This window comes from Sminthopsis crassicaudata, chromosome 2 (assembly GCF_048593235.1).
Source record: "Sminthopsis crassicaudata isolate SCR6 chromosome 2, ASM4859323v1, whole genome shotgun sequence".
Taxonomy (NCBI): Eukaryota; Metazoa; Chordata; class Mammalia; order Dasyuromorphia; family Dasyuridae; genus Sminthopsis; species Sminthopsis crassicaudata.
In genome coordinates, this window is record NC_133618.1 from 58306064 (window position 1) to 58328881 (window position 22818).

The following is a 22818-nucleotide window of genomic DNA, read 5'->3' on the forward strand; positions in this document are numbered from 1 at the left end:
AATTCACAAAAATAAGTGGGTTTGGAAACAAAAAATGCAGTTGAACTGGGAGGCAAGGGGAGAAGAGGGAGGGAATGTTGTGTATCTAGCAGATGCAGAAAGCAGAAGGATTTCTATCTGTGAGAGTTCGACTTTGAGCTCAGTTTTAAACATGAAACCTGGGATTGTATAAGGCAGAGTTGAAGAAAAGTACATCCTCAACCTAGGGAAACAACTTGTCTAAAGCCAGAGTTTGGAGTTGGAATGTCATATGGGAGTAACAGCAAGAAATCAAGTTCTAGTTCACTGTGAGATCTCCAGATTAAGCACCAATAGTCCTATTAAACCCATTCGTGGTCCAATCATTTTATTAATATGGATAATTCCCTCCAAGAGTTGAAATTTTACTTTCTTCAGAAGGTCTCTCTAGATTCTTGAGTTACTCTGGCAAAACCGAACCACTTTCTGGTGACAAATCTTTCCAAACTTAGTCAGGACAACTAGTTCTAGGTGTATGGTAAAAATGCATCACTAGGGTTATATCTGAAGCCTTTCCAGTTTAACTCGGCATACTTCCTGAGAAATTATGATCACCTCCAAACTTCCATGGAGAAGTGGAAGACTGTAATGACAGACTAAAAGGTAGTGCAGGAGGATGACAAAAAGACAACTAGATTTGGTCATTCGATCCTAGTTTTGCTTCTTACTATTCATTTGACTTTGGGCAAATCATTTCAAGCAACTTGAAAAAAAATCTATCTGTTCTCAGCTCATCTGAAATGTTCCCTAGTCTTTTCCTTAATTCTAAATCTATGATTCTACCACCCTCTAATTTAGGTAGGTTAATGTAGGTTAAAGGTTGTAATAGTTGTGCAAAATCTCCAATTGTGAGCTCTATAGGTTCACGGCTGAATAAAGAAACATCAGTTCCTCAGAGCTCTCATAATATCAACTCCCACAAAGTGGAGACAGAAAGCAGGCAGAGGTTCCAGCAATAACATGGAAAGCTTTGGTAGCTAGGATGCAGGGTTACAATAGCAATTTTATCTGTACGGTTTGATAACTAGAGACTGCAAACTGCCTATTTCTGAGATGAATTGGTGGTTTGCCAGATGCACAAAATTCTATGCATTGATGAAAAGAAAGCTCAGCATTTAAAATGTTAACATTTGTAAAAGAAATAATAATTACCTTTCCAAAAAAGTTCCATAATTGAGCATTCTTTCCTTAGACATCAACCAAATTCCTAGAGTCAAGTTATTTTTCCCCCCCTTTTTTTTTTTACTGAGGCAATTGGGGTTAAGTGACTTGCCCAGCATCACACAGCTACGAAGTGTAAGTGTCTATGACCACGTTTGAACTCAGGTGCTCCTGACTTCAGGGCTGATGATCTATCCACTGCTCCACCCAGCTGCCCCCAAGTTATCACTTTGATACAAACTCAAAAGCTGGATATTCAAAGTACATAAAAAGCAACTCCAGGATAAATTTAATTGTTTTTCGGTTTTGTTTTGTTTTCCTGCTTTCTCATTATTTGTTCCTCATAGGAACAATGTGATTTGTTTTTGCTCTTAAAAAAAAACACAATGCATTTTCCAATATGCTATCCAATCTTAAATATAACTCTCAGTTATAACAAAGGGAAAAAAGAATTAGGTAAATAATCATGGTTACTACTATCAATAGTATGTTCAAAAATTTGCATCATCTCCACCATTATGTTTCATTATCAGGTAACCAGAAGTAAGGTTGGACCCTGATTATAATTTGAATTATGCTGTCTTTTCATTTACCTTTTATTCTAGTCATTATATATACTAGTCTCATGATTCTGCCTCAGTTCATGTAAGTCCCCCCTCCCCTTTAAAAATTCTTTTATTTTATCATTTTTTTTTAAGGGAAACTAAATGGGATTGTGGGGAGAGTAACAATCCTGGTGTCTTGATTGCAAAATTTGGCCTCAGACTCTGGGCTAGCCACTTAACCCCATCTGCTTTAATTTTCTCATCTGTAAATTGTGCTGGGGAAGAAAATGGCAAACCACTCCAGTACCTTTCTCAAAAAAACAAACAACAACAACAACAACAACAACAAAACATCAAATGGGGTCACAAAAAGTTGGACATCACTGAAAAACAACTGAACAACAAAATATTTTTTATGACACATTAATAAAGCTAATATACCACAATCAGTTCAATTATATCTCTATTCAATCAGCAGTCACTTGTTCCTTTTTTTTTCCTTAATTGTCACACTAAGTATGGCTTTGGCTTCTGAGATGAAGCTTTTTTGAGAAGCTGCCACACAATAATTCTAACAAAATCCTGAGGTTTGCCCCAGAATAATAACAATATTAAGTGACATGTTCTATCCTAGAAGTCAAGTACTTAGAAATGATAGGAGAAGTGGGTTCTAACTAATTTGCCAGAGGCATCAAGAACAGAAGGCTTCCTAAAAAGTTCCAGGACAGTCAGAAAGCCAAGGATAGAAGCTGTGGAGGCTTCAAGGAGTCACCATGGAGATACAGTGTCACAGACTATGATAGACCAAGCTTTGGAGCTCTGAATCACCTTCTGAAAGGAAGCCTCAAAATTTCATGAATATCACAGTCAAAATCCAGAATACCAATATCCAAGAAAAAATATGGCAAACATTCAGTACCAAGTACCAAGGAACTGCTATTAGGATCGTACAAGAATTAACATATTCTACCAAAAAAAGTGATCTTAGAATACAATATTCTAAAAAAAGCAAAAAGTGATAGGAATATTACCAAAAATAACTTACCAAGAAAAGTTGGCTATAATCTTAAACAAATGGATTAGGAATGGAACAGAGGACTTTCAAGTTATTTTGGATGAAAAAAGTAGAGCTGAGTAAGAAACTTAAAAAGTCAAATTTCTTTCTATAACTGGAAGTAACTGAATGCTATTATAGTGCTAACATTATGATGGGGAAAAAAGAAAGAAGTGTCTCTTCAGAACCTTCCAAGGATACTGAAAGAGTCAATAGGAAAATCAAAGACACTGAAAGTGGATTAGTCTTGAAAAGACTGAAAATAAGAGAAAGCCAAGTGAAGAAAGAAGGAACAAGGGAGAGAGACTTGCTATTTCTCCTAACTGAAGTGTATAAGAAGGGATTGAGGAGTGCACATCAGACAAATCTCACTTTTCCCTGGAATGGACAAAAGAGAGTTGAACTCAAACTCAAAATTTGGTGTAAAATACACCAAACTCTCTAGGAAAACAATTGGAGATGATAAAAAGAGAAATTAAGAGGAAGGAAATCAGAGATGTGCTAGAGCCAGCTCCTTTGGGAAAGTCAATTATTAATTTTTCAGCTTGCAAATTTACTCCTTAGAAATTATTAATGCTATGAATAAGGATTTGATTTACTGTTACATTGATTATATACACTTAAGAAAGTGGTGTATCAAAACAACAACAACAACAACCACCAAAAAAAAACCCAACCCCAAGCATTATTCAAGAGCAGAACTTCACCTCTAATATTTATAACACACCAAGAGAAGGAAACAAAGTAAAATAAACTTTATGATCCTGGAATGAGAAATTAAATAAGGAACAGAAAAGAATTGATGGCCTCAGCTTCAGACAAATGGAGAATGGCTAAACAAAACGTGGTATGTGAACAGAATGGAAGAAATTATTTCAAAGACTTTTGATAGTATGAATTGCCATGGAGTAAAAGAGAAAACAACCAAGAGAACAATGATTTATACAATATGGTAAAGAAAAACTAGTTTGGAAGTCTTAAGAAATATGATTTAAAAAAAAAAAAAAAAAAAAAAAAAAAAAAGGCAACCATGTCTCCAGGATCAATGAGGGACCATGTTATCCACCTCCTAACAGGTGACAATACAAGGTGAAAGGTCATACCTTTTTGGCTTTGGCATCAATGCAGGGATTCATTTTGTTTCACTATACTTATTTATTATGAGGAATTTTTTTTCCTTTCTTTCATTTAATTGAGATGTGGGTAGCAACAATGATACCAAAAAGAGGTAGTAACATTTTTTATATACACAGAAGAAAACAGAAAAAAGCTCAGAAGTATAAACAAATAGGGCAAATTTCAAAGTTTCAATAAATCAATAAATCATAATATACAAAGTTAAAACAATTTCTATGCATTTTTAAAAAGTAGTATGAAATGGAAATTCATGGTTTCATACAAATTCCTTTTTATCCCTGCTGTGTGTATAAAATGGCTCTTTTTTGGTGTTCTAAGTTTAAAACTTAAAAAAAAAAAATTAAATCATATAGCTGGACAACAACCAAAGTGTTGACTACTTTGGTATACATGGAATCTTTCTATTTTGACTTGATTGATGGATAGAATCATTATAAAAAGTTTGCTAACAATAAATTTCAAAGTATTTGGATCAATTGATTTTCTATAGTGCCATCTATATTTACACAATTTTCCTCTAATTTTCAGGTCTTCTTTACTAGAGGTTGGCTCTGTATTGATCAACAAACATAATACATAAACACTAGAGATATGAGGAAAAAATAAAAAATCAGGACCTGCCCTCAAGGAGCTTACATTCAACTTTTGGAAACATCTGGCATAGGGTGACAAAAGACATCAAGAAAAAATACAAAGGAGAAGATTAGGGAGGTATGTCTCAGTCCAGAGACATCAACAAAGGCAACTTGGAAGGTTGGCAGGAAAGGTTTGTCTCAATTACGGTAAGAGGGCCTTGGGAAACCAACAAACCAGGAATGGGTGGAGATGGTGGCAGCTTCCAGAGGCCTCACATCCTTCTCCCCACCTCTTACTAGCACTGAGGACTCCTTTGCTTCAGCACATTAGAACTTACAGTCACAGTGAAGGCAAGGATGCTCCTCATAGCTCCAGGGCAGAAAACAGTGCTTCTGGACAAGTCCATTCAAGGATCTCTGAAAAGAGCTGCACAAAATCCCTCAAGCCTGGGATAGTGCACCCACCAACTCTGGAAACAAGCACTACTTTAAGAAAGAGTTAAAAGCCAAGTGATAGGCTGGGGAAATAAGCAAATAATAGAAAAAGATTCTGGCCACAGAAAGTTTATTAGGGTGACCAACAAGATTAAAACATACTCAGAAGTTATCAAAGTCAAAGCTCCTATGTCCAAAGAAAAATGACAATTAGTTTTAAGCCATGGAAGAGTTCAAAAGGGATTTTGAAAATCAAGTAAGAGATATAGAGGAAAAATTGGGAAAAGAAATGAGAGTGATGAAAAAGTTAAAATAAAAAAACTAATAAGGAGAAGAATGCCTTAAAAACAAAATTGACCCAATGGGAAAAGAGGCACAAAAGAAGACTGAAAGCTATTTAACATACTTTAACTTACTTAACATGTATGGGACTACCTGACATCTAGGGGAGGGGGTGGAGGGAAGGAGGGGTAAAGTTGGAACAAAAGTTTTTTCAAGGGTCAATGTTACCCATGCATTTGTTTTGTCAACAAATATCTATAATAAAAAAATAATAAATATGGCAACAAAAAAAAAAAAAAAAAGAAAAAAGAAAATTAGAATTGAGCAATGAAGTTAATTATTTCATGAGAAATCAAGAAACAACAAAACAAAATCAAAAGAATGAAAAAATAAAAAACAGTGAGAAATACAATTAGAATTGGAAAAACAACTGATCTGGAATATAGATCCAGGAGAGATAATTTAAAAATTATTGTTCTACCTAAAAGTCAGGATCAAAAAAAAGAGCTTGGATGTCATCTTTCAAAAAATAATGAAGGAAAACTATCTTGATATTCTAGAACAGTGTGGTCCTTAAACTTTTTAAATAGGGGGCCAGTTCACTGTCCCTCAGACTGTTGGAGGGCCAGACTATAGTAAAAACCAAATCTCACACTCTGTCTCGGCCCTTCAGCTCATTTGCAATAATCCAGTGGGCCGCATAAACGTTCTCCTTGGGCCCATCTGGCCCCCGGGCCGTAGTTTGAGAACTCCTGTTCTAGAATCAGAGGGTTGTTATGGTCCAGAACTCTGTACCTGAAACAAGAATTTTTACAAGGTGCCAACTATGTGGAAGTGGTTATCTAATTTAGCATGGTGATTAATAGTTCTCTAGTTCAGTATGATTGATTTAATCTTACCACAAATAATGGTTTTCTAGTAATATTCTTTTCCCCTTTTTTTATTGTAGTAAGTTTATTTATGTATTTCAAATACACATTACTTTATATCATGTTGGGAAAGAAAAATCAGAGCAAAAGGGAAAAATCTTGGGAGAAAGAAAAACACAGAAGTAAACACGTGCTGATTTACATTCAGTCTCCTTAGAGCTTTTTCTGGATGTAGAGCCTTCCTCATTTTCTTTATTTTCCTTGCTTTTTTTTGGGGGGGGGGAGGGCAGCATGACTGTTATGGAAATATATTTTGCATGATTTCACATCTTTGGTTGACATCTTAATAATTTCCTTGTGGATGGGAGAGGGGCTAAAGGGAGGGAGAGAATTTGCAACTCAAAATTAAAATAAAAAAATAAAGGGATTGAGTAGGACTTCTTGCTGAAAATGAGAATAAGTTGTGCAAAGTTAGGAGGCAGAGACAAGGAGGGTGAGTACTCTAGGCATGAAGGAAAATCAGTAAAAATGCCCAAAGTGTCTAGTTTGAGAAACAATAAGGAATCCAGCATCACTAAACTGTACAGCATGTAGAGGCAAAGGGTAAATAAGAAAAGGCCAGATTATATTCTGAGGAAGAGATGAAGGAATGCATTCAAGCCACAGAAAGACACAGAGACTAGATAAAGAGTGTTCAGTACGGGGACCAACTAGTAGGTTGTTTTGGCTAAAAGATTGTATGCCTGAACAGGACTAATACGAAATGTTTATAAAGACAGACTGGAGCCGAAGATAAAAGAGTCTTAAATGGAAGGATGAGGAATAGGTATTTATACCTAAAGGCAATAGGTAGCAAATGAATTTTTATTTTTCATAAGACACGTATAATCTAGCAAAACAAATTCCCACATTGGCTATGTCTACAAAATAATGTTTCATTCTTTTAAGTCTAAGCATAGCTTTTTGGTAGGGGGAAAAGACAGTGAAGATTTTTGGCCTGGAGTTTGATAAAGTTAGATATGGTTAGACTTGGGCATAGAAAAATTACCTTCACTGCTATGTGGAAGATGAACTGGAGAAAAGAGAATGGAAGAAGATCACTTAACAGATTCCAATATTTTACATGAAAGATAAGCGAGCTCAGGATTAACTAGAGAGAGGGAAATAATTCTATGAGCTTGGCAACTGACTGGATAAGAAGAAAAGGGAATAGAAGAGTGAAAGATGATACTAAGTGAATAGAAGAAGTTTTATCCTCAATTGAAATAAGGGAGTTTGAAGAAGAAATGAGTTTAGTTGGTAGAAAATAATGGGAACATTTTTAAATTACAAAATTTAAGAAAAAAACATTTGGATTAAAATGTCTAGCAGGCAGTTTAACGGAAACATGATTAGAGTTTAGGAGAAAAATGAAGGCTAGACATACAGATCAGGGACATGTCTACACATGATTGAAATTCAGTTCACAAGAGCTAATGATATCATCAAGGGAGAATGTATAGAAATAACAGAGGACCTGGGATAGTGTTTTGTGAGACACCAATGCTTAAGGGTCAAAAAATAATTTACTTATTATGCCTTAGAGGTCAGTATTTAGCATCAGATCAATAAATTTGGAAATGAGATAAGATTTTCATTACTTCTAAATCTATTCTTCTGTGTTCTAAAGCAACCTTATAAGAAAGCATTACAATAACTCCTTGTACCTGGCGTGTAAGTAAAACGTTGAGACTGGCTTTTTTTCCTCTTGCCATTACAAAGATAAAACTGCACCTGCACCGCAGCTTTAACTGTTCTGTTATGGTATGGAGGAACTTCAAGGACAATGTTCGCCTAAGTGAAAATTCAAAAAAGATAGTATTACATTTACAACTAAAAATGAAAAGCACCTATCAAATTTAGCAGAACGAGGTGGAAACATTTTAAATAATTTGGGCAATGACTAGAAATAACACTACTAAAATTTACTGCATATGAAAAAATTTAATTTTTATATTTTGGTTTGAATGTAGTTTTTCCCATAAATTTTTGGGGGGTAAAACACAAAAACAATTTTCCCCTAATGGTCAGTTTAAATTATACTGGGGCCTTAGAACACCCTATATAAAGAAATATTAGAAGTTCCTGAGCTGGCTCCAGTACATTTGGTCCATGCTTTCTGCATGGCCATGAAATCAAGGAATAAATACCACTCCTACTTTCCACATCCCCATTCCCATCTTAAGCCCCAAGTTGATTGCTATATGACTATCCCATTCAGAATGGAATTTCTGAAAGTAGGTTGAGGTAGCTGAAATGCTATGAACAATAAATAGTTGAGTACAATAAATAGTCTGAGCAGTTCATTCATAGTTTGTCTCTTACCTTCCCTTATCTCAATCTAAACTAGATATTATAAAATTAAATTTTATTAATTATTTGACAATTAATTTCTCTATCTTTCTCCAACTAACCCCCTTTCACTTTTGTATTAGAAGAGCCAAACCTGTTTCATTTTTAACTTTGTTTCCAATTCCTAGAATATTGCCTTGTATACAGCTGGCATCAAATAAATGTTTATTGTTATCAGATTGAGGTTTTAAATTACTTCAATGAACTGAGGAAAAAAGGGCTCCTTCTGACTTAAAAGAACAGCTAATAATTAATGCAGCTTTCCTATTTAAATACATTAACCAAGAATACTTTCTAAAAGAAGAAAATTAAAATTCTCACCCCTTGACACTTTTCCCTAATTATTTTTCCTTCTACTTCCCACTGAGGACGGCCATCTGTTGAAAGAAATGATTTGATTTATAAGTAATTCAGGTTATAAAGCACACAAAAGCATTCAATAAGACTATTATTAGAAGTTCAATTTTTAAAAAAAATTTAAAAATTAAATTTAAAGCAAAATGTAAATATGTAGTTACACATAAAGATTATGAGGAATGCATTTTCCCTAAAAAATACCAAAGTTCCTAAATAATTTAATTCATTTGTGTCTTAAGGAAAAACATATCTAACTATATGCATTAGATTATTTCAAATGTGTAGGAGTTTAAAAGACCAGTACAAGATTCCTATTTCAGTGCCATATTAGGTTTCTAGTGCATCAAAAAGTATAGCTGGATTTATAAGTGTAGGTTTTAAAAATCAGCTAGATAGCCTCAAAGAACTAGTTTTATGATTTAATATTGAACAAGTAATCATTTAGAGATGAATAAAACCATAAATATTTTACTTTGAAAAAACTAAAACTATATTTATTTGCAGCCTTAAATTTTACAGATAGAATTTTTCTTATTTTCATAAATCTACACCATTCAAACAATCTATTTAATCCAAGGCAAAGTTAACAGAACACAAAAAACAGGAATTAGAAGCAGAAGGGACCAAACCTCCATTTTACACATGAAGAAACTGATACCCCAGTAGAATAAAGTGAACCAAACTGTTCTAGTTCATATCTGTGGCAAATAGCTGAGCCAAGGATTCAAACCCAGGCTCCAATTACAAATAAACCATTCTTTCTACCATACTGTGTGGCTTCCTTACAATACCATTTTCAGGGCTGTCTTGGTATTACTTATCCCTATGATGCTTTCTCTACTTTCTCATTCCATCTTCCACCTCTCTGCATTTATAACTCACACCTGTGAGACTTTGAGAATTTTCACCTTCCTTTAAGTTTCAAACCTTAAAGGTTTGACTTTGCTTCCAAAATCTTTCTTGACTCTTTCCTAAGTTCCATTTCCCTCCTAAAAAACTTGATATTCATTTGCACTCTGTATACTTATATCCCTCAGCAGAATCTGAGCTCATTGAGGACAAGGATTATCTTGTATTTCTGTATCCCCAGCACCTTGCATTTAATAGGTATATTAACTTGAACAGAATCATGAAAATTTAAATTAAGTTTTTAAAATCATTATAGTATACAAATTAAAAATCAAATTCTGCATTACCTCTAAAATGGGAAAAAAAAAAGTTTCTAAAATTCATTTCCACTATGAGGAGGGGAAAAAAAACAACAACCACAGAACACAAAAGAAATGTGTTTAATTTATATGTATTTTTAAAATTATCTGATTTGTGGTATAATAAAAGAGGATAGTTGGAAATTAATTAAATTATACTATTTTTCAATCTACACTTTTAAAAAATTCTGTAGTGATTTTTTTAACATAATTAAGTTGTAATACTTTAACTCTGAAGCTAGTTAACAAGTAGATTTCAATCATTTAAGTCACACACAAAAATTTTTTACCATTGTTGAATATGTTTTCCTTATCTTATGCAAGAAACATATTTCCAAAGCTATTTTCAATGTGAATTTCTATAAGGTCAGTGGTGTCAAATTCAGGTAGAAATGGATCCTTGCAGGTGTCAAATTGGCTTAGGAAATCACACATTAACCATATCACTATTTTATTACATTTTCATATATTTTGCTAAACATTTTTCAAACATATTCTCTTAAATCTTTATTCATTTTTGCATTCATTTATACATTTATTTATTTTTACTGAGGCAGATGGGGTTAAGTGACTTGCCCAGGGTCACACAGCTAGGAAGCGTTAAGTGTCTGAGACTAGATTTGAACTCAGGTCCTCCTGACTTTAGGGCTGATGCTCTATCTACTGAGCCCCCAGCTGCCCCTTCAATTATATTTTAATCAGATTTGAGATACACTCAAGAGTTGCAAGTTGACAGTGCACGAATTTGACACCTCTGCTAACCTTATTTTCTCACTGACTTCCAATGACAAACTGGAACATATTTATATGCCTAAAGTTAAAATCTGATATATTGAACTGAAAATCTCTCGTAAGGTAATAACAATGATAGAGGACTCAGAATTTGAGGTTATCAAGAGCAGAAACACACATAAACCATAATATGTAGCTAGAAAGAACCTAAAATTTATCTAATACACTAATCTCTGGCAAAGAAACAGGCCCAGAGAGGCAAAGTAACTTGTATAGAGTCAAAGAAGTACTAAACAAGCTACAAACTGAATTTATATCCTTTATTACTAAATCTAGTACTTTTTCTACACAATATCTTCTTCAGAGGTGGCAGATACTGTAGCATGCCCTCCAAAATCCTTACCAATTCTAATAATCTATGATGTATTAGTCCTGGATATGCCCATTGAGGGGCAGTAAGGAATTAAAAATAATAGTAATAGTTACAAATTTGGGTGTCTGAAAGAATTTTAGTACCTTTAACAGAAAGTGGGCAAAATCTGAAGGAAGACTATACTTGGGAGCAAAGGGATATAATAATTAGTTCATTACATAATTAAGTAAAAAGTATAAGGCTACAGATTTTATCTTATAATTAATTTATTGTTTTTCTTTTCAGCTTGACTATCAGAGTCTAATATGACTGCAAACTCTGAATCCATCTTCAGTAAGGGTCATTCCTATTGTCTTCAGGAGAAGCTGCTCCTTAATCCACATGCAAAACTTTCAGGACAACTTGAGTATTATGTTCAGTTCTGAACTCCATATATTAGGAAGGTAGTGAAGAATAGCCACAAGAAGGCAATCAAAGGTCAAACCTACTGAGCTATGTTACCCCTGGCAGTCACTTGACAAGCTCTGTTGCAGTTTCTTCATCTCTAAAATAGGAATAATAGCACCTATTTTCCAGGATTGTTACTTAGATAAGATAAAATGAGATAACATTTTAAAAATACTTTACAAACCTTAAAGTGCTATATAAAATGCTTATTATTATTATTATTACTATGTCATACAAAAATCAGCTTAAGGAACAAGGGATATTTAGCCTGAAAAAGAGATGTTTTGGATATTATGGGACAGATTTTTTTTTCCCCCCACACTGTGATAGTTTTATTGTTTTATTGTTTTGTTTTTTTTTTAATGTTAAACATGGTAAAAATATATGTAAATCCAATACAGGCATACATATTTATACAATTATTTTGCTGCACAAGAAAAATCAGATCAAAAAGGAAGAAAAATGAGTAAGAAAATAAAATGCAAGCGAACAATAACAAAAGAAGTGAAAATGCTATGCTGTGATCTACACTCAATCCCCACAATCCTCTCTCTGGGTGTATAGATGGCTCTCTTCATCACAAGATCATTGGAACAGGCCTGAATCATCTCATTGTTGAGAAGAACCACATAGGACAGCTGTCTTCAAGTATTTGGAAGGCTGTCCTGTGGAATATGAACTAGAGTTGTTCAGTTAGCTTCTAGGTGATAGAGGTAGGAACAAGGCAAGGAAAATATACATAGGAACACTTAAACTTAACATAAGGAAAAACTCCCTAACACTTCTTGTTTGGAATTTTTTTAGGCATGTCCAAATGTTCATGATCCCATTTGGGGTTGGGCAAAGATACTGGAGAGGTCTGCCATTTTCTTTTCCAGCTCCCAGTCCTTAGAGCTACACAAAAATTAGAATTTGCTATAATGGGAAATAGGATACTATTCCTTTTCATTAGAGATCTTCAAAGCAAAGCTAGATTACTATGTATAGTTTTGACTAGATGGTCTCTAAGATCAACCAACAAGTCAGTCAATCAATAAGCACTTATCAAATACCTGCTATATGTCAATAAGGTGCTAGGCACATGGTCAGAGTTGAGAATAAGGAAAATCATATCAACCATGCAAAAAATAGAATGGATGAGCCAGGGAAGCCAGGCCACTATAGTAATTAGGGTGAGAACTAAGATGGTAGCTTTGAGACGAGAAATAGTGTCAGATGAAAGAGATGTGGAAATTGAAGCGCAATATTAAAAGCTGACTCTTAGTTATGCAGTTTGAGGAAACTGAGGAATTAAGAATAGTATTATTTACAAATCTGGGAGTCTGAAGGAATCCTGGTACTTTCAAAAGAAAAAGGGAAAACTCTGAAGGAAGGAGACACTTGGGGGCAAAGGACTAGGATAATTAGTTCAATTTTGAATATGCTGAACTTACATCTCTGGGACATTTAGTTTGAATTGTGTAGTAGGCAATTAGTGATGTAACAGAGACACTTAAGGGAGATCCTGCGACTGATAAAATAGATCTGTGGATCGTGTATATAGAGAAGACAGTTAAAACCCATGGAGTTGATGAATTGATAAGGTCACCACGGATGTGGAGAAAGAAGAGAAGAGGGTCCAAGATAGAGCTTTGGAGGACATGACATGAATATTGACCTAGCACAGGAGACTGAGAAAATCAGAAGGTAGGAGAAAAACCAGTAAAGAGTACTATGATGAAAATCCAGGCAGGAAAGAACAAGATATATGAGGACTGAGAAAAGATCATTGGATTTAGCAAACAAGACATATCTGGTGATAAGCAGGATTTCAGAAAATCCTGGAATGACTTATATGAATTGTAGCAGAATGAATTGAGCAGAACCATACTGTATGAAGATTAACATGACTTATCTATTCTCAGCAATCAAGACAATTCCAAAGAACTCATGATGAAAAATGCTATTCACCTCCTGAGAAAGAACTGATAAAGAGTCTAAATGCAGATCAAAGCATATTATTTTTCACGTTATCTTTTTCTTGGTCTGCATTTCTTTCACAAGATAACTAATATAGAAATATTTTGCATGTTTGCACTTGCATAACCTTGCTTGCTTGCTATTTCAGAGAGTGAAAAACAGAGGTGGGAAAGAATTTGGAACTCAACATTTTAAAAACAAATGTTAAAAACTGTTCTTACACGTAGACGACTTAAGTAATGCTGATGAGGCCATAAAAAAAAAAGAACACAACAGTTTGAGAAAAGAAAAGAAAAGAAGTGAGGCAATTACTCTAGAGAACTTAGTTGAGAAAGGGACTTAAAATTTGGCTATTTATTCATTTATTTAACATTTTATTTTTTCCCAATTACATGTAAAACAATTTTTTTAAAACAATTTTTATTAAATATGAAGAAGTGAAGATAAATTAGGTTACACTAAAATCAATCCTAATTTGTGAACAATCTTCTTTTAATATTCTATTCAACTCTTGAGGACACAATTCATTTTACAGCTCTTTGTACTCCAACTCTTGAGGACACAATTCATTTTACAGCTCTTTGTACTCCCTGAAGAGTACCTAGAAGAGTGTCATATAAAGTCAATGCACAATACTTAATTCTTCAACATGATTGTATGGTATGGAATAGAGAGATAAGGTGAAGAACTTACAGGAATGTGTGAATTTTTTTTCTTTATTTTATTTTCATTATTTCTGTGTTTCCCCTATGACCTGTATGATATGTGCAGACCCATATTTACTTGAGTCTTGGCCAACTATAAACATATTTACTTAACCTGAGCTGATGACATTTATCAGTATTTGCTAATTATCAATATTTAGTCTATTAGCTTGACAACTGTCTACTTAATTATCTGAAGTCTGATTTTCTGTTTCCTAGAAATCAGGTGATTTTGGGGAAAAAGAAACCTTCCATTCCCATCTCTCAGGATAGCTACAACCAATTAGATGCCTCCTCCACCCCTTCTCAATGTTTTCTTACTTGTGATGTAATCTCTTGTATAAAAGCTGTGTGTCTTTACTAATTCTTTACCCCTCCTACCATAAGCTTTCTCTTTCCTTTATCTTGTGATGGGACAGCTCATCCTCCAGAGGTTTAATAAACAACCTTTCTGCCTTCTACTTTGAATGATCTCTGAGTAATTATTTTGGGCAAAGGTCTTCTACATCCCACACAATATAAATGCAAGTTCTTTCTGCAGAGAATCACAAATCATCAACTCTTTCTCATTCTATGCAGCTATTAGCCACATTATTCTATAAATAATCCAAAGAATATTTATCCAAATTTCTGAAGACAATTTGTGGTAGTCAATATAGTACTTGAGTGGTCCACTATAGATGAGCTTATTGATGTTTAAAAAATCATGTGCTCAATGACTTGGCAACAGGAACCAAACATACAGAGCCAGATAGTACATCCTGGGCAATAATAATTATTCACTTTACTCTCACACTTTTCTAACTCAAAACCCTTACCAGAGAACTTTTGATTATACCGTAATGGCTTATATTTAAATTAACAGTCAGACAAGCTCAACTAAAAAGACCAAATTCATTTATTAAAAGTGTATCACATATCGTAGGTGCTAAGGAGAGCATATAGTTACATGTGCTAGGTGCTTAAATTTAGCAAGGATAAATAAGTTAGTTTCTATTCCTATGAGAAGCTATAATTTAGTTAAGCAGTGTGCCCCAAACAGTTATTACATAAAATAGAATATTATAGCTACACATAAGATATAAAAATAAATCTTTTATCAAAATTCCAAATAATGTGAATTAATATTTTTTCCTTTAGGTTTACTTTACATTTTTTCCAGTATTAAAAAAAAATTACTTATATCAAGTAGCCAAATTTCATACACCATACCATCCCCCTGGAAAAATATTCTGAAATTACCTAAAACAATGTGAAAATGAAAATTAATATCGACACACAACATTTTGGAAACATTCAATACACAAATTAAATACAACTAATTTGTTCTTTATAAATTGTTTCCCATTTAACTTTAGTAAAGCATTTAGGAATAAGTATAGTTTTTCAACTTTTTTGGAAAAAGTGCTATTGCTATTTACTGACTGAGCATGGTGGCATTTGCCTGTAATCCCTTCTAGCTGGCAGACAGTTTCAGCTTACAATTTCTGAGCTATAGTAGATATAAAACCAACTGGGTGCTTACACTAAGACTAGCAACAACATGGTAATCTATAGGATTGGAGGAATCGCTAAACTGCCTAAGAGAGAGAGAGAGAGAGAACTGCCCCAGGTCAGAAATAGAAAGGTCTTTCAGACTGATCAGCACTAAAAATGATAACTGAACTTCTAGCCTTATATGAATTTCACATAGGGAGACCTAGTCTCAAAAATTAAAAATCAAGCTGCTTAAAATTTCAACTGCTAAGTCTGCTTAGAGATGGAATTCTATTTGCAAAATATAAGGACAGTTTATTCCATTACCTTGGCCTTTTTCAATAAAGATGATTTTGGATTCTGGAAGAAAATTTGATCCAGTCACCACCATTTCATGACCTCCATTTACTGGACAACTGTTGATACTGTACTTTTCAATCTGAGGAAGTTCTTGAGCAGATCGCTGTGCTATTTTCCCCACCAAAGAATTGAATAAAAGCTTGTATTAATATGTAAAATTTCAAGCATAAAGAATATATTTTTAAAAAATGAAAGTAAGAAAAATTACACTTAATAAATTAACATTTTAGCAGTAATTTTATTGCTAAACTTGTAGGATTTTAAAAATAATTTTACATTATTTAATTACAATAGACAATGTAATTTAGGGATATAGTTATACCACCATTATTCATTTACATGTTCAGGCATGGGGCTAGAATCAAGATTTTTGAATTTACTATTGCATCGTATTTTTTTATAAACCAAACATAAAAATCAGCCTGCTTACTTTATCATCACAGAAGGTTATTCAATTTCTATGTCTAAATTTGCTCTTCTGACTTAACCTTTGTATAGCAAATGAAGAGAAGACAATCTACTGCTTGTTAAGGAAATTTTAAATAGATACCATCATACTCACTTACAGCATTCAACAGGTATGGAAGCAGTCTGCAGAGACAAGACTTTTCCACTAGGCTGGGGGATGTGTACACGAAAGACAAGGCGCACTCTAGTATTCTTTCTGCCAATATCAGTTTCTCCTTTTCGAAGTTCTATATCTGAATTGCGAAGTTTTAAAATACCTGCACAATCAATACTAGAGGAAAAACATAATACTTTACTTTCTGATTCATAAGCAACAGTCCTAGAAAACCCAGCAATTTTAGTTATGTATTTTTAATCTTGTTTTTATAGGTTTCTATAGACAAATAAAATCATCAGCTATTGGCTAATTTTCTAATAATAAGTCTTTCTATATTTAGCGAGACTAGTCCTAAGGCAATAGACAAAATATGTTGCTGCTATAGTCATATTTAAAACCTTGATAGAAATTGCCAAAATATTTTCTTTCCACTGGTATAGTCTTTGAGAACCCATAGTTATATTTCATAATTAGAATGGTAATATTTTAGAATAGCCCCTAGCAATTTTACACTCCAGTGTTAGAAAAGAACTATGGTTCAACTATCATATAACTTAAAACCAGGATAAGAAAGGAAGAAAAATTGTACTATTTGGAAGATCAAAGGAATTTTTAAAATAATAGAATGCTTTTGAAAGTACAATTGTGAAGCTATATCAATTAAAGGTTAGTTATGGACTAGTGTATGTATCAATAAATACCATTACATGTTAAAACTCAATTTTCTAAGCAATGGCTAATATTGTTAATAACATAGCCTAGAGGGCAGCTAGGTGGTGCAGTGGATAGAGCATCAGCCCTGAATTCAGGAGGACCCGAGTTCAAATCTGATCTCAGACATTTAACACTTCCTAGCTGTGTGACTCTGGGCAAGTCACTTAACCCCAGCCTCCCCCAAAAAAAAAAAAAATAAAAAAAAAAAAATAACACAGCCTAAATTAACATATAAGGCCAGCCAAAAGCATATACAATAAAAACAACTATAGCAAATTGCTGTTATTCACATAAAGAAAGGATAAGAACAATAGAGTACTGGTCAAAAATTAAAATTAGCTAAGTTAGTTTTCTTTTTTTCTTTTTGAGGCTGGGGTTAAGTGACTTGCCCAGGTTCACACAGCTAGGAAATGTTAAGTGATTTGAACTTTGATTTGAACCAGATTTGAACTTGGGTTCTCCTGAATTCAAGGCTGGTGCTCTATCCATTGCGCCACCTAGCTGCCCCCCACTAAGTTAGTTTTCATTGCTCCCTGTTGTTTCTGATTATAGCTTTCTTTGTTTTCTTTCTTTGTTTTCTATCTTATGGCACAATCTGTAGTAAGAAACCAATCTGTAACCCTAAAACCTAAAGAGTGCTTAAAGGATGATAATTAGCAATGAAAATTAAGGGAAGAGGAATTGAGAGAGAAAGCTAGGTAAGTTGTTTCATATTCTAATGTGAATTTCTAAAATCTAAAATCTTTTTCAAATGTACAGATAAAATACCAGAAAACAAATGAGATTTTCAAAAAAACCATTTGCAGCAATGTAGTAAAGTTTTATAAAAAAGTACTGCTGTTCTTCCAGTTCTAGAGATACTTATTAAGATATAAGAGCAGTGATTAACCATGTTAACGTGACAAAATTCAGTATTTTACGTAGGGTATTGGAAAGTTTAAGGCAATGATTCTGGTTTATGACATTTAGATTCATTTTAGTTCAAAATCCTCACTTTATAAAGAGGAAAAATTATGAAGATTTAGATTGGAGTTAGATCATTTGCTATTGCTTTCTGAATGAGATGTCAAATTGTACCACTTGTATATATTATTGGGGAAGGAGAGAAATATATTAAGTGCTATTTAAAACTACATATTTGAGAAGGCAACAAATTTTCATTCAACTAAAGTTGTTAAAAATTTAAGAGGGGAGGAGGGAAAGAGTAAGTCTTAAGTCCCAATTGTACATATGCCATTTAATAAAGAAGAGTCTTATTTAAAATGTGCCTCAGCATGTTTAACTTATATCAGATTGCTTGTTGTCTTGGGGAAAGAAGAGGTAAAGGAGGGAGGAAGAAAAATTTGAAACACAAGTCTTACAAAACGAATGCTGAAAGCTATATGTGAATTTGAAAATTGAGGGGAGGGGAGTTAAAAAATAAAAATAAAATAAAATGTGCCTCAGATCTTAAGGTAAGATAAGATAAAATTTTAAGTGACTGACATATGTTATTCCTAACTAAAACCTCATCTTTTTATGTAAGAAGCTTGTCCTGAGCCCATTTGTTGCTACCTTGCTTCTAAGACTCTCTAAATTATACTGTCTCTATCTTTTTTTACATATGATAATCTGCATTACAAAGTCTGTTTTTTTTTTTTTTTTTTTTTTTTTTTTTTGCCTCAACAATTAACACTGAATTACAGGGAAAGAAGGTAGAAAGCTGAGGGGGGTGAAGTGGAGAAGGAAATCAGTTAATGGAAGCTTTAATCACTAGATAGATAGATAGCACTGGTACAAGATCACCTTTCATAGCTTGTTACTCCAAAGAGAAGTAAGTTAGAGGAGAATATAGGTGGTGGCAGCAATTTCTGTGCTCACATCTTAATCTAAACCATATACAGAAAGGAAGAAATATAACAGGAAAAATCCTGGATTTGAAGTCTGGGTTCAGATTTTCAACTCCACCAATGAAATTGAGAATAGGTATATATCAAGATCCTACTATGCACCAAATACTATGGTAAGAGCTTTACAAATATCTCAGGTGATCCTCACAACAATCCCAAAAGATAGGTAATATAATTGTGTTACAGCTGAAAAAGCTGTCTGAGGATGGATTTGAACTCAGATTCTCCTGATTCAGGCCCAGTGTTTTAGCTACTGTACTCCCTAGGTGCCTTCTACAGGTTTCTTATACTATTTGGCTTCAATTTCCTTATTTGTATGAAGGAGGTAGACCAAATGACTTCTAATTCTAAGATTATTGTCTTTCTGGCCAATTTTCTTGGATCTCTTCCCGGGAACCTCAATGACATTTGGTCTAAAGCAGGGCTAAAAATTACAAGCAAGCCCAATTAAGGATGATTCAAATTTATTCCTATTTGGTTAACTAGAGATGCTTACAGTCCAGAATATTTTAAAAATATACATATATTTGTATATTTCCCCCCCAATGTAATAGTATGATTCAGCAAAAATGAAGTACATATGATGGCTATTTGTATAACACACACTCTCTCTCTCTCTTATTTTTTCTTCATTATCATAGAATTTCCAGTCCAGATGGAATTAGATAAACAACATACCTGGCCGACATATTGTTTTCAGGAAGAAGTGGAATTTCTAAAACTTTTGTGCTCGCAATTATTATTTCTTGGCTAGCAGTAGCAACAGTCTTCCCAGTGATTCGGTGCACCTGATAGAATGCATGTGGTCTTAGGTAGCGATCATCTGCTGTTCCAATGAACATTTGTAGATTTATTGGTTTTTCATTATAGCCCAGGAGCTAAAAAGAAAAAAAAAAAAAAAAAAAAATTTGTATTTCCAAAGTATAACAGAATAGTGATAGTATAGTTACTTTTTTACTATTTCATTGTTTCTATTTGTATCCTCAACTCCTGGCACAGAGTCTAACAAATAATAGGCATTTAATACATACTCGACTGATTAATCAAAGTCTTATATTTGTTGCATTTATAACATATGAATAAAATGTGATTTAAATAAATTAATAGTCATAGATTCCAAATTTGGAGTATATATATCTATATCTATCTATCTATATCTATATATATATATATTTTTAACAGTGATAAAGGACTCAGAGCAGCAGAAGAGATATACCACAACTCCTAAGCACTTTATTTCTGAAAAGCTAGAACCTGTTTGGAGTAAGCAGTAAGTGGGGATTCTCAATACATTGCATATAAGCAGAATATGCTAGAAACAGGGATGCAGAGAAGTCAGTATTATAATTTTATTGTAAGCTCTTCAGGGAAAGGACCATACTCTATACTTTTTCAATAGACTCTGTTCAGGACCCATATTTTAACACACAGAAGGGATTTAAAGACTTTTTGGATTTGACTATCAGGAAGTTTATTCATAGGTCAATAAAAAGTAAACTTACTTCTTTAATTTGAGATAAGTCATTTGTTATTCAATAATATTGTGAATAACTGTAATTACCATTCTTTGAGATTTTTGATAAACATTATTGCTGAACTAACATTCTGATTAGTTATTGACACCACATAACAAAGAAAACCACTTAGCAAAAAAGTAAAGTATTTTTCCATTTAAAGATCAGGTTATTTAAATGAATAATTTTAAAAGAGGTAAGCTGTTCTCTGGCTCCATCCCAAGTATTATGGTTTTTTTTTTGAGAAAGCAAAGTACCCTTGATTTGTGAAAGCGGATGCAATTTGCTGATGTGATTTTAAACTATTTATTTTCTGCATAAAATATATATACCAACTATTGCTCCCCCTTTTGCATTATTATTTTAAAGGTTAAAATAATAGCTAAATTTTCTGCTTTTCTATTTTACTACTCAATTCTAGGTTTCTTAGCTTTTGTCATGCTACAACAGAAGAAGACATACAGCAATAGCTAGGGAATAAGGCTAATATGCTTCGATAATGGTAGAATAATTTTACCTTAGTTGCAGATTTTTCACTTTTATCACTCAACATTCATTTATTAAGTTCCTCCAAGTGTTTGCTATTATGCACTACATTGAAACCCTATACATTACAGCTTCCTATTTTTAACTATTTCAGATGCATTTTCCTCTTTCAATCAACATTGTAGAAACAGACATAATCATTACAAGCAAACAGGAAGTATGAAGTGGTACCCTACAGGTCAGATAAAAGGGAAGAGAAAAAGGCTGAGGAATAACACGCAGTCAACTTTAATGATTCAGTCAACTATGTAAAAAGTTCAAGGTCTCTTTCTCTCTCTCTTTCAGGACTTAAATCTGGAGAGCTTATGGACAATCAGTAATGGTCTAGTGCTCTAAGACTTTACTAAGAGGCAGATTTGTGGGAATTTGCCTGTCCTGTTTTGTAAAGATCATCTACCCCTACCTTCGTATCACCAAATAGCTCTTTGGTTCTTCAGCTCAAGGCACTGATATCTATACTTGGAGATAAACTTAAATTAAGGAGTAAGATTAAAGAAAGGATAACTTTAAAAAAACCTCTGGGGCCATATGACTAATTTTATGCACTTACCTAATGACTAAAGAAAGTTATCGTATATGCTAGTGTCTATAAAGGATATACTTATTTTAATAATGTTTAAAAAGCTTCAAAATTTTTCCATATAACTAACTTTCAAAGTCCTGCATAATTTGTCCCTAATTCACAAGCCTTTCTCAAGTATACTCAAGTCAGTCCAATAATAACTCTATGCTCATCCTTGCCAATAAACTTTCCTTCTGTTTCCTACTCTGAAATGTTCTTTCTTTTCTCTATCCAACTTCTCTTCAGTAGCTAGCTTTTAAGGAATTACAGTAGAAAGATATGGACTTGAAGCCAGAAACTTTAATTCAAATTCTAAATCTTCCATATATTAGTTTGTGAGCATAGGTCAATCAATAAAAAAGCATTTATGAAGCACCTACTACATGCCAGGCTCTGTGCTGAAAGATAGGGATACAAAAAATAAAATAAAATAAAAAGACAGTAAGTGGGAAGGATAGTAGAGCAGAAGAAGACCGATGGCCAGAAAAAAATGTCCAGACCTTAGAAATTACCAGGAAACCAATGTCATTGCAACAAAGAATATGTATCAGGGACTAATGTATAAATAGATTGGAAAGGTAGAAGGCTAGATTATGAAAGGCTCTGAATGCCAAATAGCATTTTGTATTTGTTTCTGGAGTCAACAGGGAGCCAATGAAGTTGATTGAGGGAAGGGGTGACATGATCAAACATAAGTGTTAGAAAAATCATTTTAGTGGTTGAGTGGAGGATGGATTAGAGTGGGGAGATCCACCAGCAGGCTATTGCAATAGTCTAGGCATGAAGTGATGAAGGCCTGTACTAAAGGGATTGTAGTGTGAGAGGAGAGAAAGAGGCACACTCATGAGCTATTAATGAGAGGCCTTAGCAGCAGACTGGATACTGAGGATGGAAGGGTATGAGAGAGAAGTGAGGAATACAAGATGGCTCCTTGGTTGTGATCTT

General features: G+C 33.6%; 1 protein-coding gene across 1 annotated transcript in view; it reads right to left on the minus strand.

Annotated features, from left to right (window-relative positions):
* NFATC3 (nuclear factor of activated T cells 3) overlaps window positions 1-22818 on the minus strand; it is a 155392-nt gene that overhangs the window by 36652 nt on the left and 95922 nt on the right. Inside the window, 5 exon segments of the mRNA XM_074286373.1 lie at window positions 7783-7909; window positions 8789-8844; window positions 16051-16191; window positions 16650-16822; window positions 19930-20129. Of these exon segments, the coding sequence (XP_074142474.1) occupies window positions 7783-7909; window positions 8789-8844; window positions 16051-16191; window positions 16650-16822; window positions 19930-20129 (697 nt within the window).